Raw genomic sequence first — 13898 nt, forward strand, 5'->3', positions numbered from 1 at the left:
GCTCCTGCACAACAAAAGAAACCATCAACAAAACAACAAGAAAGCCCACTGCATGGGAGAACATATTTGCCAATGTTATCTCCAATAAGGGTTTAATGTCGAATATTTACAAAGCACTCATACAACTTAACAAAAGGAAGATAAACAATCCAATCATAAAATGGGCAAAGGACCTAAATAGACAATTTTCGGAAGAAGACAGAAGGAAGGCCAAGAGTCATATGAAAACATGCTCAACGTCACTAATTATCGAAGAAATGCAAATCAAAACAACAATGAGGTACCACCTCGCAGCTGTCAGAATGGCTATCATCAAAAAATTCAAATGACAAGTGCTGGCGAGGATGCGGAGAAAAAGGAAGCCTCCTTCACTGCTGGTGGGAATGCAGACTGGTGCAGCCACTATGGAGAACAGTATGGAGTTTCCTCAAAAAACTAAAAATGAAAGTCCCATTTGACCCCAATGATCCCACGTCTAGGAATATATCCCAAGAAACCAGAAATACCAATCAGAAAGTATATATGCACCCCTATGTTCATAGCAGCACAATTTACAATAGCTAAGATTTGGAAACAGCCTAAATGCCCATCAGCAGATGAGTGGATTAGAAAACTATGGTACATCTACACAATGGAATACTATGCTGCTATAACAAAGAAGGAATTCTTACCACTTGCAACAGCATGGATGAACCTGGAGAGAGATTCTCTTTAGCATTTCTCATAGGGAAGGTTTACTAACAATGAGCTGTCTCTAAAAATATCGTAATTTCTCCTGGGAAGGTCAATGGGAGAAAAAGGAGACATATGTACTACTATTTGTAATACTTTAAACAATAATAAAAAATAAAAAGAAGAAGAAGAAGATTGGGTAGGTTTGAAATAGTTATTGTGGAAACTGAGAGAGGAATCTGAGTAGGGAACCATAGAAATATTCCTTACCTCATTTAATGATTTTGCTCCAGCAGCACCCAGTTGCCCTGAAGCAGATATGGAACATTCACACAGTAAGATACCTTCATTTTTCTTTTCTCTTCTAGACTTGGGTTTAATCAGGTGTCTATAAAGAAAAATAGTGCAAGAGAGTTTCAGGTTTTTAGCTGAACATGCAATTATGAGAATATGAAGAGACCTAAGCTAAATAGAGAAGAGACAACCAGGTGGCTAGGGAGAAAATAGACTTGCAGTGCCAGTGAAATTAATGGACAAGTAAATAAGTGAGCACTCTGGAAGGATAGGAGTTGCAGTCAGGGAGTGTAATTTGTGATTTTGTGAGTTCAGAGGTGGAGTAGCTTTAGGGGATAACAAGATCCAGAGTGTGGCTACAAAATGCCAATTACAGTAACAGAGAGACCAAATTATTGGGCAAATCATCCATAAGCATATTGTAATCATCTGGGTCCCAAATTCTAAGACAATGGCACAATTTTGATTGAAAGGGAGATTGTGAATCAGGTGCCAAAATGAGGAAGGAGGCATGATCAGAAAGAAGATAGTATCTTGGGATGATTAGAGGATGGTACAACAAAATAATATCACCCTCGAAGGAGCTTTGTCAGTGTTTAACTGTGGCCCCTAGTCCTTTAGTTCCAAGCGGTGGAAGTGGAGATATGACCACCTTAGTTTTACAGAAAGTGATACAAAGTAACATAGCTTTGCACATAAAGGGATAATTTGAGGCAGAAAACAACAGGATTCGTGCTTTTCTTGACCTTGAATGAGTCTAGGAAGTAGTCATAGAGTTTTGGCAGTTAATACATTAGGTCAGTGGTAGGCAAACTCATTAGTCAACAAAGCCAAATATCAACAGTACTTCTTCAAAATAGACTTGCCCAGGCCGAAAACCGACTTCTGCGCATGGGCCACGAAGTTTCAATCGCACTGTACGTGCGCGCCCGCACGTGGTATTTTGTGGAAGAGCCACACTCAAGGGATCAAAGAGCCGCATGTGGCTCGCGAGCCGCAGTTTCCCGACCACTGCATTAGGTGTATCATATGGAGGGCCAAATAGGATCTCTAAAAGATAATCTTTCTTGCTGTTTATTGCATTGTATTTTTCTCTAGCTTACTGGGATAGATTCTTTAAACCTTCTTGGGAAACCTATAGCTGCCCAGGTGTACCAGTAAACTAGAAGCCAGCTTTGTGATATTTCTCAATGATATATGGAAGAGTGAAGGTGAAAGTGGTTATTGTATGTGGTATAACTCTTCTGGCTTTATGAAATGGAAAGATCAACATCTGTTTGATCTTCTCTTGCCATTGTTCTATGGACATTGTACAGATATGTGAGTCTGTACATGGAGAACTTTGAAGAGAAGAATCTGCTTACAAATTATAATTGTTAGATTGTCAAACCATGGAGCTGAATTATCTCCTTCATGAATAAAGTGGTGGCAGAAATGGGTCTAGTGTAAGCAATGAAAGTTTCCATCACCACCAGAATTGTGTTCTCCTTCTGTAACAATATAGTTCTACTATAAAATTTAAATAATGGTCTTCTAATGGACTTTGGGTTGGACATAGGTAAGGTTACCCAATCGGCCAGCCAGGCAACATGTCCTTATCTAGGACTTGGACCCACGTCCTATAGTGGCAATATACTGAAGGTATGGCCAGATATGAGTCTAAAAAAACTTCTAGGGACATATATGCCTAATGTTTGTTCTTATAGCTTCCAATACACACTGAGTAAATAAGCAATTCTATTTAATGATCAGTATCAATGACCCCCCTCACTGAAAAATATATTTTCCTACATATCTCCTCTATCTTTTCTATCCTAGATCTTTTATATAAGCTTCCCAATTCATATCTACTTTGGGGCCCCTTTTTCTTACTTAGCTTTGAGGAATTGATGTAATAGTTTCTCAATTCTCCCCTCTGGTCTATACAGTGGGTTAAAACAACTTGGTAAAATTCCATTTAAATTTATTTACTTGTTTATATATTTATGTATTTTTCATGTAGACTTCAAAGTAATCCATGCAGCTAGGTCTTTAAGACAATAGACATTTCAGGATTTTTCAAACTCTTCAGAAAATTAATACAACTTCTTATACAAGTGTGCCAACAAGAAAGCAGTTAATTACAAAGCATTCTGTAATATCCATTTTTTAAAGAAAAACTTTGCTACAAATAAGATAAAATAAGCTTTAAAACTCACTCATTTTTAAATTACAATATTTTCTTTCAAGGATATCGGAATTCATTTCAAAAGAGACTTTTTGTGGAGGGGAGAGAAAGGAAAGATTGCATTTCCAATTGGAGTACTTCCTTGAATCCTTTTTCTTAATTAAATCACCTTTATAAACTAATAAAAATTGTTAATTATATTACATAAATAACATAAAATGTAAGACATTTTCTAACCAAATGTTTTCTGCTTTTTTTGTAGAGCAACTTTAAGAAGAAAGCCTTATCAACCAGGAGTAGTTTGTTCTCAATGTAACGAAAGTGACAGATGCACAGATTTTCTATGCAGTAAGACAAAGAAAATAACTTTAACAGTTTTTAAAAAAACCATAGTGCATAGGACGATGAGAAAAATGAAGTGTTGAACACTTGTTTTCCATTATCATGCTAATATACTTCCTTTGACCAGAATGGTATTATATTATCAAATGATGGTTGAAACAGTATCATCTTTAGATTTTTCTAAACTGCACAGCCTTTTCTGCCCCCTCTTACCTCTATTCCTGCCCTTAAGGACATACCAGAATGTCTGAAAGAAGAAATGAAGACTAATAGCTATACCCTGAAAAAGCTTCACAATTAATTCCTGAAAGCGCAGCCTTTTTGAAAATGACTGGTCTAAAAGATAAGCTATTTCAAAAGAGAAAAGAAGTAATTTGCAATGTATTTTTCTTATGAGTGTTTTCTCTATAAACTCCTAGAGTATGACTTTCACCAAAAAGAAGAGATGAATGGAAAAGCAAAATGATTCATTGAAAGAATTATCCAGAAGCATTGAATCTTTATTCATAGACAAAGACCAAAATAATTCTGAAGCTTATAATTACAAAGCAAAATATATATATGATAACTTTAGGAGATATACAAGTGATGCAATTAATAAAACTTGGGAGAAGAGAGAGGTAGAAAAAATATGCTTAATTTCTTCATCTTTTAGAGCCAGAAGCCAAAAGATATAATTTAAAGCTGATAAATCAAACAAGAGAGATGTGGAGGATCCAACATGGTGCAGATTAGCTAAAAGTTATACTCACCTCTTCCCAGGACCAAACTGGAATTACAACTAAAGTATAGAAAAAATAATCCTGAATAGCCAACTGAAGACTAGCTGGAGAGAAACCTTAAAATCAAGGATTTACAGAAGAGGCCATATTGAGACTGGTAGGAGGTGTGGAAGCACAAAAGGGCTGGGTGGACACTCACAGTCAGCAGCTGAAGTTTTGGAGGGATATATTGCCTGTGTTGGGGGAAGGTCCCTCTGAGAAGTTTGGGGTCTAAACCCCAAGTGGGTCTCCCCAGCCCAGAGCTCCAGAACCAGGAAAGGAGCCTACACAACATCTGTCTGTGAAAAGTGGTGGTGTTTTTGTCCACCAGGGAGAGACAGCTAAAAACATAGGCAAACCCTTAAGGGGCCAACACACAAAATTTTCATTCATAGCCACTCACCCTGGGCTCTGGCGGAGGGAGGGCAGAGTGGACTAGAGGTGCATGAGGAGGGTCTGGAGTTGGTGGCAAGAGAACTGAGAGGTCGCCGCTGGGATCCCTGTGCTAAGTGATTCCCCCGTACTGAAAGAGCCATCTTTCTCAAGCAGAGCATTCCCCTCCATGGAACATCAGCCTGGGAGAAAGAAATAGCCCCACCTTGGAATCCCTCTCACCCCACCCTGAGCCTACACCCTGGTGAAGAGTACAACTAGAGGATCTTTAAGTAAGCCTAACAGACAGACTGCAGACAGAGGCTGATGTCTGGATGTGTTGAGATTTCTTGCTGATCTGTCCCTGGGCCCATTGTTAGTCAAAGCAGACCTTGGTGGGCAGCTTGGTCTTTCCACATGCATCCAGGCCCAGAAGAGGGAGCCACAATCTGTGGATCACTGATAGCTCCAAACAGTTTGCCCAGGGCCAGTCATAGACAACACCTGGCATTGGCCAGAGTCCTTCTGAAGAGGCCCAGAACCAATACATCCAGTGACCAGATTCAGACAACAGAGTACGATCCAATAAGCTTCACAAGCAGCATATCCATAGGGAGATCTCAGCAGGTCCAAACCCTGCTGAGGTACATTTCACTCCAGGTGATCAGCACCTGCAGAAAAGCTTGCATGCTGTGTCCAGTGGTTGAGCCTCACAGTCAGATAGTCTGAGGGTCAATCCCACACACAAACTGGCTAAGAACAATCAAGACTTAACTACAAAAGGAGGGCCCACATAACATGCACAAGGGACATTCTCGGTACGTCCAGCTCAGGTGATCAGGAATAGTTCATCACTTGGTCCCACAGGTCACCTACTATATAAGGCAACACTGGGGTTCATAGCAGATCTACATAATACAAAAAACAAAAAGAAAAATGCAGCAGAAAGGGAGAAACAAAGAAAGAGGCCCCAAATGAAAAACAAGAGAATTCTCCAGAAGAGCTCATTGAAATGGGGGTAAGCAATTAATCAGATATAGAGTTCAGAGTAATAATTATAAGGATGCTCAACAACATGACAAAATGCATTGAACTGTACACATAAAAAGGACAGATTTTACTATATGTTAATTACAACCTGGCTTAAAAAAGAGACCACCTAAAACAAAAATACCACCTAAAATACATAATGAATACTAACTAATATTTGCATACTCTTGGAAAAAAGATACCATAAATATAAAAAAAAGTAGAATAAAGAATAGCATAAGGGATTCAAGGTATGGGATGGGGGGAAACCCAAAGATTAAGAATTCTTGACATACAAAAACACTGGAAGACACTTCTCAAAGACCAAAGGGTAAAATATACAAAAATCAATGAAACCAAGAGCTGGTCCTTTGGAAAGATAAACAAAATTGATAAATCTTTAACCAGACTCATCAGGTCCCAAATAAATAAAGGGCCCAAATAAAATCAGAATTGAAAGAGAAGTAACAAGTGATACCAAAGACATACAAGGAATTGCAAGAAAGTATTATGAACAACTATATGCCAACAAATTGGACAACCTAGATGAAAATGGATAAATTCTTAGAAAGATACAATCTTCCAAAACTAGAATCAGAAAATCTGAATAGGCAGATTACAACCCATGAAATTGAAGCAGTAATCGAAAAACTCCCTACAAATAAAAGTCCTGGACCAGATGACTTCACAGGTAAATTACACCAAACATTCAAAGAAAAACTAACATTTATCCTTTTCAAACTCTTCTGAAAAATTCAAGAGAAGGAAAAACTCCCATGCTTATTTTACAAGGCCAGCATGGTTCTAATTCCAAAACCAGATAAAGACACAACAAAGAAAATTATAGGCCAATATCCCTGATGAACATAGATGTTAAAATCCTCAAGAAAATATTAGCAAACCTGATCCAGCAATACATTAAAAAGATCATATACCATGATAAAGTGGGATTTATTCTGGGGATACAAGGCTGATAAAATATCCACAAATCAATAAACATGATACCACATAAACAAACCCACAGGATCATATTAATAGAAGCAGAGAAAGCACTCTTTTTTTCAAGCTATAAGAGAACATTTATTTGGAAAATCACAGAGGTAGAAGAAGTTATTCATAGAAGAAATGGGCTTAGGAAACAAGTTGTAGAGGAAAACGAAGGACCTATGAGCTAGGGAGTGAGGAAGGTAAAGGGGGAAAGATGGGGAAAGAAAGGGAGAGGGTGGAAGGGAAAGGCTGAGGCATGATCCCAGTAGGGAGAGCCAATCCAGCACCCATTTATGATAAAAACTTTCAGCAAAGTGGGAATAGAGGGAATATACCTCAATGTAATAAAGGCCATATATGACAAACCCTCAGACAGCATCATACTCAGAGGGCAAAAACTAGTAGCATTTCCTTTAAGATCAGGAAAAAGACAGGGATGTAAACTTTCATACTCTTATTCAACATAGTACTGGAAGTCCTAGCCACAGAAATCAGACAAGAAGAAATAAAAAGCATCCAAATTGCAAAGAAGGAAGTAAAACTGTCATTATTTGCAGATGACATGATATTGCACATAGAAAACCCTAAAGACTCCACCAAAAAACTACTAGATCCAATGAATTTGGCAATGTAGTAGGATAAAAAGTTAATATTCAGAAATAAGGAAATAAGTGACATTTCTATATACCAATAATAAACTATCAGAAAGAGAAATCAAGAAAGCAATCCCATTTACCACTGCAACAAGGAAAATAAGGTACCTAGGAATGAATTTGAGGTAAAAGACCTGTATTCAGATACTATAAAACATTGAAGAAAGAAATTCAGGAAGATACAAATAAGTGAAAATATATATACTGTGTTCATGGATTGGAATCTTAACATTATTAAAATGTCTATACTATCTAAAGTAATCTATAGATTCACTGCAATTACTATTAAAATACCAATGGCATATTTTCCAGATCTAGAACAAATATTCCAAAAATTTATATGAAACCAAAAAAGACCCCAAATAGCCACATCAATCTTGAGAAAGAACAAAGTTGGAGGGATTGCAATTCCAGATGTCAAGTTATACTACAAAGCCTCTGTATTCAAAATAGCCTAGTACTGTCTCAAGAACAGGCATATAGATCAGAACAGAGACCCCAGAAATTGACCCAAAAGAGGCAAGAGCATAAATGGAATAAAGACAGTCTCTTCAAAAAATGGTGATGGGAAAATTGGTCAGGTACATGCAAAAATAAGAAATTAGACCACCAACTTATACCATACTCAAAATAGATAAAAGACTTAAGTCATAAAACCATAAAAATCCTAGAAGAAACCATAGGCAGCAAAATCTCAGACATCTCACATAGCAGTATGTTTGCCAATACATCTCCTAGGGTAAGGGAAACTAAGGAGAAAATTTAAAAAAATGGGACTACATCAAAATAAAAAGTTTCTGCACAGCAAAAGAAACAACAAAATGAAAAGGAAGCCCACTGTATGGGAAAACATATTTCCCAATGATATATCTGATAAGGAGTTAATTTGCAAAATATTTAAGGAACTCATACCATTTAACAAAAGACAAAAATTGAATCAAAAATAGGCAAAGGGCCAAAATGGATATATAGATGGCCAAGAGACAGATGAAAAAATGCTCAGTCACTAATCATCTGAGAGATGCAAATCAAAACAACAATGAGGTATCACCTCACACCTGTCAGAATGGCTATCATCAACAAATCCACAAATGACAAGTGCTGCTGAGGTTGTGGAGAAAAGGGAACACTCATCCACTGCTGGTTAGAATGCAGACTGGAACAGCCACTATGAAAAACAGTATGGATTTTCCTCAAAAAATTAAAAATGGAACTGCCATTTGACCCAGCGAACTCACTTCTAGGAATATATCTTAAGAAACCTAAAATACCAATTAGAAAGAATATATGCACCCCTATGTTCATAGCAGTGCAATTTACAATAGCTATGATCTGGAAATAGCCCAAGTGCCCATCAGCAGATGAGTGGATAAAAAAGTGCTACATTTACACAATGGAATACTACCTATATATATAGATAGCTACGACAGAACGACTGGAATGACCAGTCACTATGATGTGCACTGACCACCAGGAGGCAGACGTTCAATGCAGGAGCTGCCCCCAGCCCACAGGCTCTGATCGCCAGTGGGCTTGCTAATCAACCTGCTGGTTCCTGCCCCTAGCCGGCAGGCCCCAATTGCCCAATTGGGGCCAGGCCCCTGGGTTGGGACAGGAAACCAAGGGTGGGTGGTGGCAGACGCGGCCCATTTCTCAGGGGGGCTGAGGGCCAGCTCCCTCCTCGGCCGGTGGCCAACCTACTGGGTCCCTCCCCCTATCCCTCCCCCCAGCCAGCAGGCCCTGATTGGGGCCTGCTGGCCAACCTTCCAGTCCCTCCCCCTGGCCAGCAGGTCCTGATCACCCAATCAGGACCAGGCCCCATGCTGGGACAGGGAACTGGGCATGGGTGGTGGTGGACACAGGCGGTGAGGGAAGGAGGAGGCTGGGAGGCAGGGAACCTAATTGGCCCTGATCGCTGGCCAGGCCTAGGGAACCCACCCATGCACAAATTTCGTGCACTGGGCCTCTAGTGCAGCTATAAAGAAGAAGGATTTCTTACCCTTTGAGACACCATGAAGCAAAATAGGCCAGTCAGAGAAAGATAAGTATCACATGATCTCACTCATATGTTGAATCTAATGAACAAAATAAACTGATAAAAAAAATAGATCCAGAGACATAGAGGCATGGAACAGGCTGACAAATCTCAGAGGGATGGTGGGGGGAGGGGATAGATTAGCCAAAGAACTTAAACATATATATATATATATATACACACACACACACACAGACACACATAATCCATGGACACAGACAATAGTGTGGGGAAGGCCTGGGGGGGGGGCGCAGGGCTGGGTAGAGGGCGTCAATGGGGAGAAAAAGGAACATTGGTAATACTTTCAACAATAAAGATAATTTAAAAAAACACACACACAGCATGGTACTGGCATAAAAACAAACATATAGATCAATGGAGCAAAATAGAGAGCCCAGAAATAAACCCATCCCCAACATTACTAATCATCAGAGAAAGGAAAATTAAAACCATGAGATATCACCTCATACCTGTCAGAATGGCTATCATCAATAAATCAACAAACAAGGGTTGTCAAGGATGTGGAGGAACGAGAACCCTTGTACACTGTTGGTGGGAATGCAGATTGGTGCAGCCACTGTGCAAAGCAGTATGGAGTTACCTCAAAAGAAAAAAAAAGGAACTGCCTTATGACCCAGAAATTCCACCTCTTGGAATTTAGCTGAAGAAACCCAAGACACTAATTTAAAATAATATATGTTAATTGCAGTATTATTTATAGTAGTCAAGATTTGGAAGCAGCCCAAGTACCCCTCAGAAGATGAGTAGATAAAAAGGCTATGGTAGCCTGGCCAGCATTGCTCAGTGGTTGGCAGGGCTCAGTGGTTGAGCATCAACCTATGAACCAGGAGGTCAGGGTTCGATTCCTGGTTGGGGCACATGCCCAGGTTGTGAACTCAATCCCCAGTGTGGGGCGGGCAGGAGGCAGCCAATCAATGATTCTCTCTCACCCTCTCCCTTCCTCTTTGAAATCAATAATAAAAATATATGGGGGGGCGGGGAAGCTATGGTACATTTACACAATGGAATACTACTCAGCTTTAAAAAGGAAGAAAATTTTATCCTTCGTAATAGCATGGATGGAACTGGAAAACATTATGCTGAGTGAAAAAAGTCAGTCAGAAAAAATAAGTTCCATATGATTTCACTCATATGTGAAGTTTAATGAACAAACTGAACTAATAAGCAAAATAGAGGCAGACTCATAGATAGAAAGCAGGCTGACAGCTTGGAAGGAGGGTTGTTAGTGGGGGAATTGAGAAAAAAAAGAGAGAAAGAACTCATGGACACAGACAACAGTATGGAGATTATTGCAAGGAGGGTGGGAGGGAGGGGGAAGAGTGTAGAGGGCATATAAGTGGTGATGGGGAAAAATAAAGAAAAAAAACAAGATGTAAGTATAAATGTACTTAAATATTTGATCAAGTGCAAAAGTAAAAGAAGAATGTAATCAATAAAAATTGGTGATGAGAAATGAAGATGCAAAAAAGAAATGTACTAATTACATCATTGTTTATTCTAAGCAATTGATAGATACACATACACAGAATAAATTTGAAAAAATATATAGACTATATGGTAAAATATTTTAAATGAGCTGTAAAATAGAAATTTTTACATAAAATACATAGTAATAAACATGACCAAGCACAAAAGATTGAAATAATCTCAAAGATCCAGCAGAAAATTGGTTCATCTCGCAGGTGCCGGAATAGTGATTTCTAAATTTTCCTCTAAGGGTTTTATCATTGCAAGACAAGCCCCAGGTTGCCACTGTGCCCTCTATGTGTGAGAACTCATTTATCCTCCCACTCTTTTTCCTAGTGGAATCCAGGAAAGGTTATCTGACTTTCTATGCCCAGGTGAGCAGAGGAAAGAAAATTTATTTCCTGAAAGGTATTATGACAGCTTTGGGCTAGATAGCAAAAACCAAACTATAAAGTTAACTTTGCCAGCTAGGAAATGAAGAGCAACTGAAAGCTTCTGAAAATAAAGATTCCATGAGGAAAGTGAGTAGATTCTGAAGATTAATTTGCAATGATCAGTGTAGGGGAGAGATGAAAATAAGAAATGTTGTAGAATCCTAAGTTACTGATACTATGACAATCTTGAGAAAGCAAACAGATATATATATAGTGATTTATATAAGATGACAATGATTTAGAGACAGAATTAGTTCTAGAATTCACATCTCTTCCTATACTTTCATGCTATCTGTAGCAGGCCAGACTGACTTTTACTAAAAGAAGATATATTGGACTTTATGGTTGGGTGCTGGTGGGACAGCAGAAATCAAATATAATAATAGTATGATGCCTGAGAGCTAGGAAAATGATGTCATTATTTTTGGAAAAAATATTTTATATTTTAGAGAAAGACAAAATATATGTCATTCTTTATTGACTTCCTTTTTTTCCCCCCTAGGCAATGCAGATCGTGAGGAAGCCATATGTATGTATTGTTGTCCTTTATTTCTTGAACAATTTAACTACTTTATGTGCAATCCAGCTTTCAATTGCTTTTTTATTGACAGATTATAATTTTTGGTATCCAAGATGGGAAGTGCCCCGGCCACTTGTGTGTGACCCACTCTGCTTCTTAATTTTCTTTTTGAGAACACTAAGTTTTACATTATGTGCCACAATTGTTTTGATAGTACAGTCTTATTTTCCAAATATATTAACGGAAGAACAGATGACATTTCCCCCTGAGGTAACAAAAAGAGAGGAAGAAGAGGAGGAGGAAGAGGAGGCAAAGAAAGAAGAAGAAGAAGAAGAAGAGGAGGAGGAGGAGGAGAAATCAGAAGAGGAGGAGAAGGATGAGGATGAGGATGAGGATGAAGATGACGAGGGTTAGGAAGATGAAGGATAAGATATTACCACCATCATAGGACAAAAGTATAATACCAAAAAGCAACATTTTTTTTTGAGTTCAAATAAAAAAATATTTACAAGCCACTATTGCAATACCTTTTATTCTCTTCTCATACTTATTCAACAAATTTAAATTTGAAAAACAAAGAAACAAACAAAAACATGTACTTTATTAGTAAGTATGGGAAGGTAAGCTCTTGGGAACTAAGAACATAGAAGTGATGATAGAAATACTAAGATCTCACTATGTTGTCCTGATAAAGGAGAAAATTCCCATTTTCTAAATATGTTTCTATCTCTGTTTTTAAGATTTTTAACATGTGTTAATAAATTTCTCAAGCATTAAGATTTACCCGTGAAGTATTCAAGACCATTCCAACTTTAAGACAACCATTTAATAGATAACTTTCGGTTTTGTTGTTTTTATCATTACTATCATCGTTGTTATTAGTAATGGTGATTGTGGTGGTGGTGATATTCTCCATGTGATGTCAGGGCATCAAATATTATTTATTTTTGTAATATATATGTTTGGAATGGTTTAAGTGGTACTTGTATAAGCTGTTAGGAGATGAACTTATTATTCTACTTTATGTTCAATCTTTCATTAAAGCCTTGCTGTAATTCTTTATTAGGCTAAATAATTTGTTGCCACCAAGTGCTAATAAATGTCAAAGGCTTACTTAGTTACAATTGAGCAATCTGACTGCTTTTGAGTTTAGGTGATAAAATAAACTTTAAAAATAATTATTTTCTTGTAGTTAATTCAAAGTAGTATAGTAAAGCCCAGTCGGTGTGGCTCAGTGGTTGAGCTCAATCCGTGAACCAGGAGGTCACCAATGAACCAGGAGGTCTCTGTTCCATTACTGGTCAGGGCACATGCCCAGATTGTGGATTCACTCCCCAGTGGGGGGCATGCAGGAAGCAGCCAATCAATGAGGCTCTCTCATCTTTGATGTTTCTATCCTTCTCACCCTATCCCTTCCTCTCTGAAATCAATAAAAACATTTTTTAAAAGTATAGTAAAAGTGCATAAATTAGTAATATAAATTAACTATTTTCAGCTAATACTAATGAATGAACTGAATAAAAACACCTAACATAGCAAAATACATCAAATGGTATAAACTGTATGTTAATGAACTCTATTCTGTATATATGAAGTCAGCCTCTGTTGGGGAGCACATGAGACGTGGTTGGAAAGTTTGTAAGGAGGACGTTCTGAGAAAAGGGAAGTGTGTGGAAGGCCGCCTGCCCTGTTTATCAGAATTCCGATGTAGGGGAGTGTCAAAGGGGGTGCCCCTAATTATTCCTTGACGTTTCCAAACAAGTCTGTGCACGTGCAGACCCCTGGATGCTTACTGGAATCTTTATGCCTAATCTTTGGGTGCCCTTGCCTTGAGGATAATACAAACTCATGTGTCCTCCCAAGATTACCCACCGTACTCATTGTATCTAAAGATAAAAACTTCAATAAAGGCCTTGAGGCAGGCAATTGAGGCTGTCTTGTTGCTATAGCCAGTCCCTTAGCCTCTCTTCACAGTGTCGGAGTAATCCATTCATCTGTCGCTCCGGGGCTGCTGGTCAGCCCTGGCAAACCTCTTTTCTCCCCAGACTCTTAAGAAATATAATATCCTTAGGAAGATAAAAGGGCTGGTTATCATAGTGATTTTATTTTTAAAAATTATTATTTTATATTCATATACCACTTCG

At 38.3% G+C, this 13898-nt stretch overlaps 1 protein-coding gene across 1 annotated transcript in view; it reads left to right on the top strand.

Annotated features, from left to right (window-relative positions):
• The window catches only part of GLIPR1L2 (GLI pathogenesis-related 1 like 2), a 32600-nt gene extending 20412 nt beyond the window's left edge, over positions 1-12188 (top strand). Inside the window, exons 4-6 of the mRNA XM_005884134.2 lie at positions 3396-3481; positions 11737-11763; positions 11846-12188. Coding sequence (XP_005884196.2) covers positions 3396-3481; positions 11737-11763; positions 11846-12168 — 436 coding nt within the window. The 3' untranslated portion in view covers positions 12169-12188. The remainder of the gene's footprint in view (positions 1-3395; positions 3482-11736; positions 11764-11845) is intronic.
• Positions 12189-13898: the final 1710 nt, after the last annotated feature.

Source organism: Myotis brandtii, unplaced genomic scaffold (genome assembly GCF_000412655.1).
Source record: "Myotis brandtii unplaced genomic scaffold, ASM41265v1 scaffold82, whole genome shotgun sequence".
In the NCBI taxonomy this organism is placed as follows: domain Eukaryota; kingdom Metazoa; phylum Chordata; class Mammalia; order Chiroptera; family Vespertilionidae; genus Myotis; species Myotis brandtii.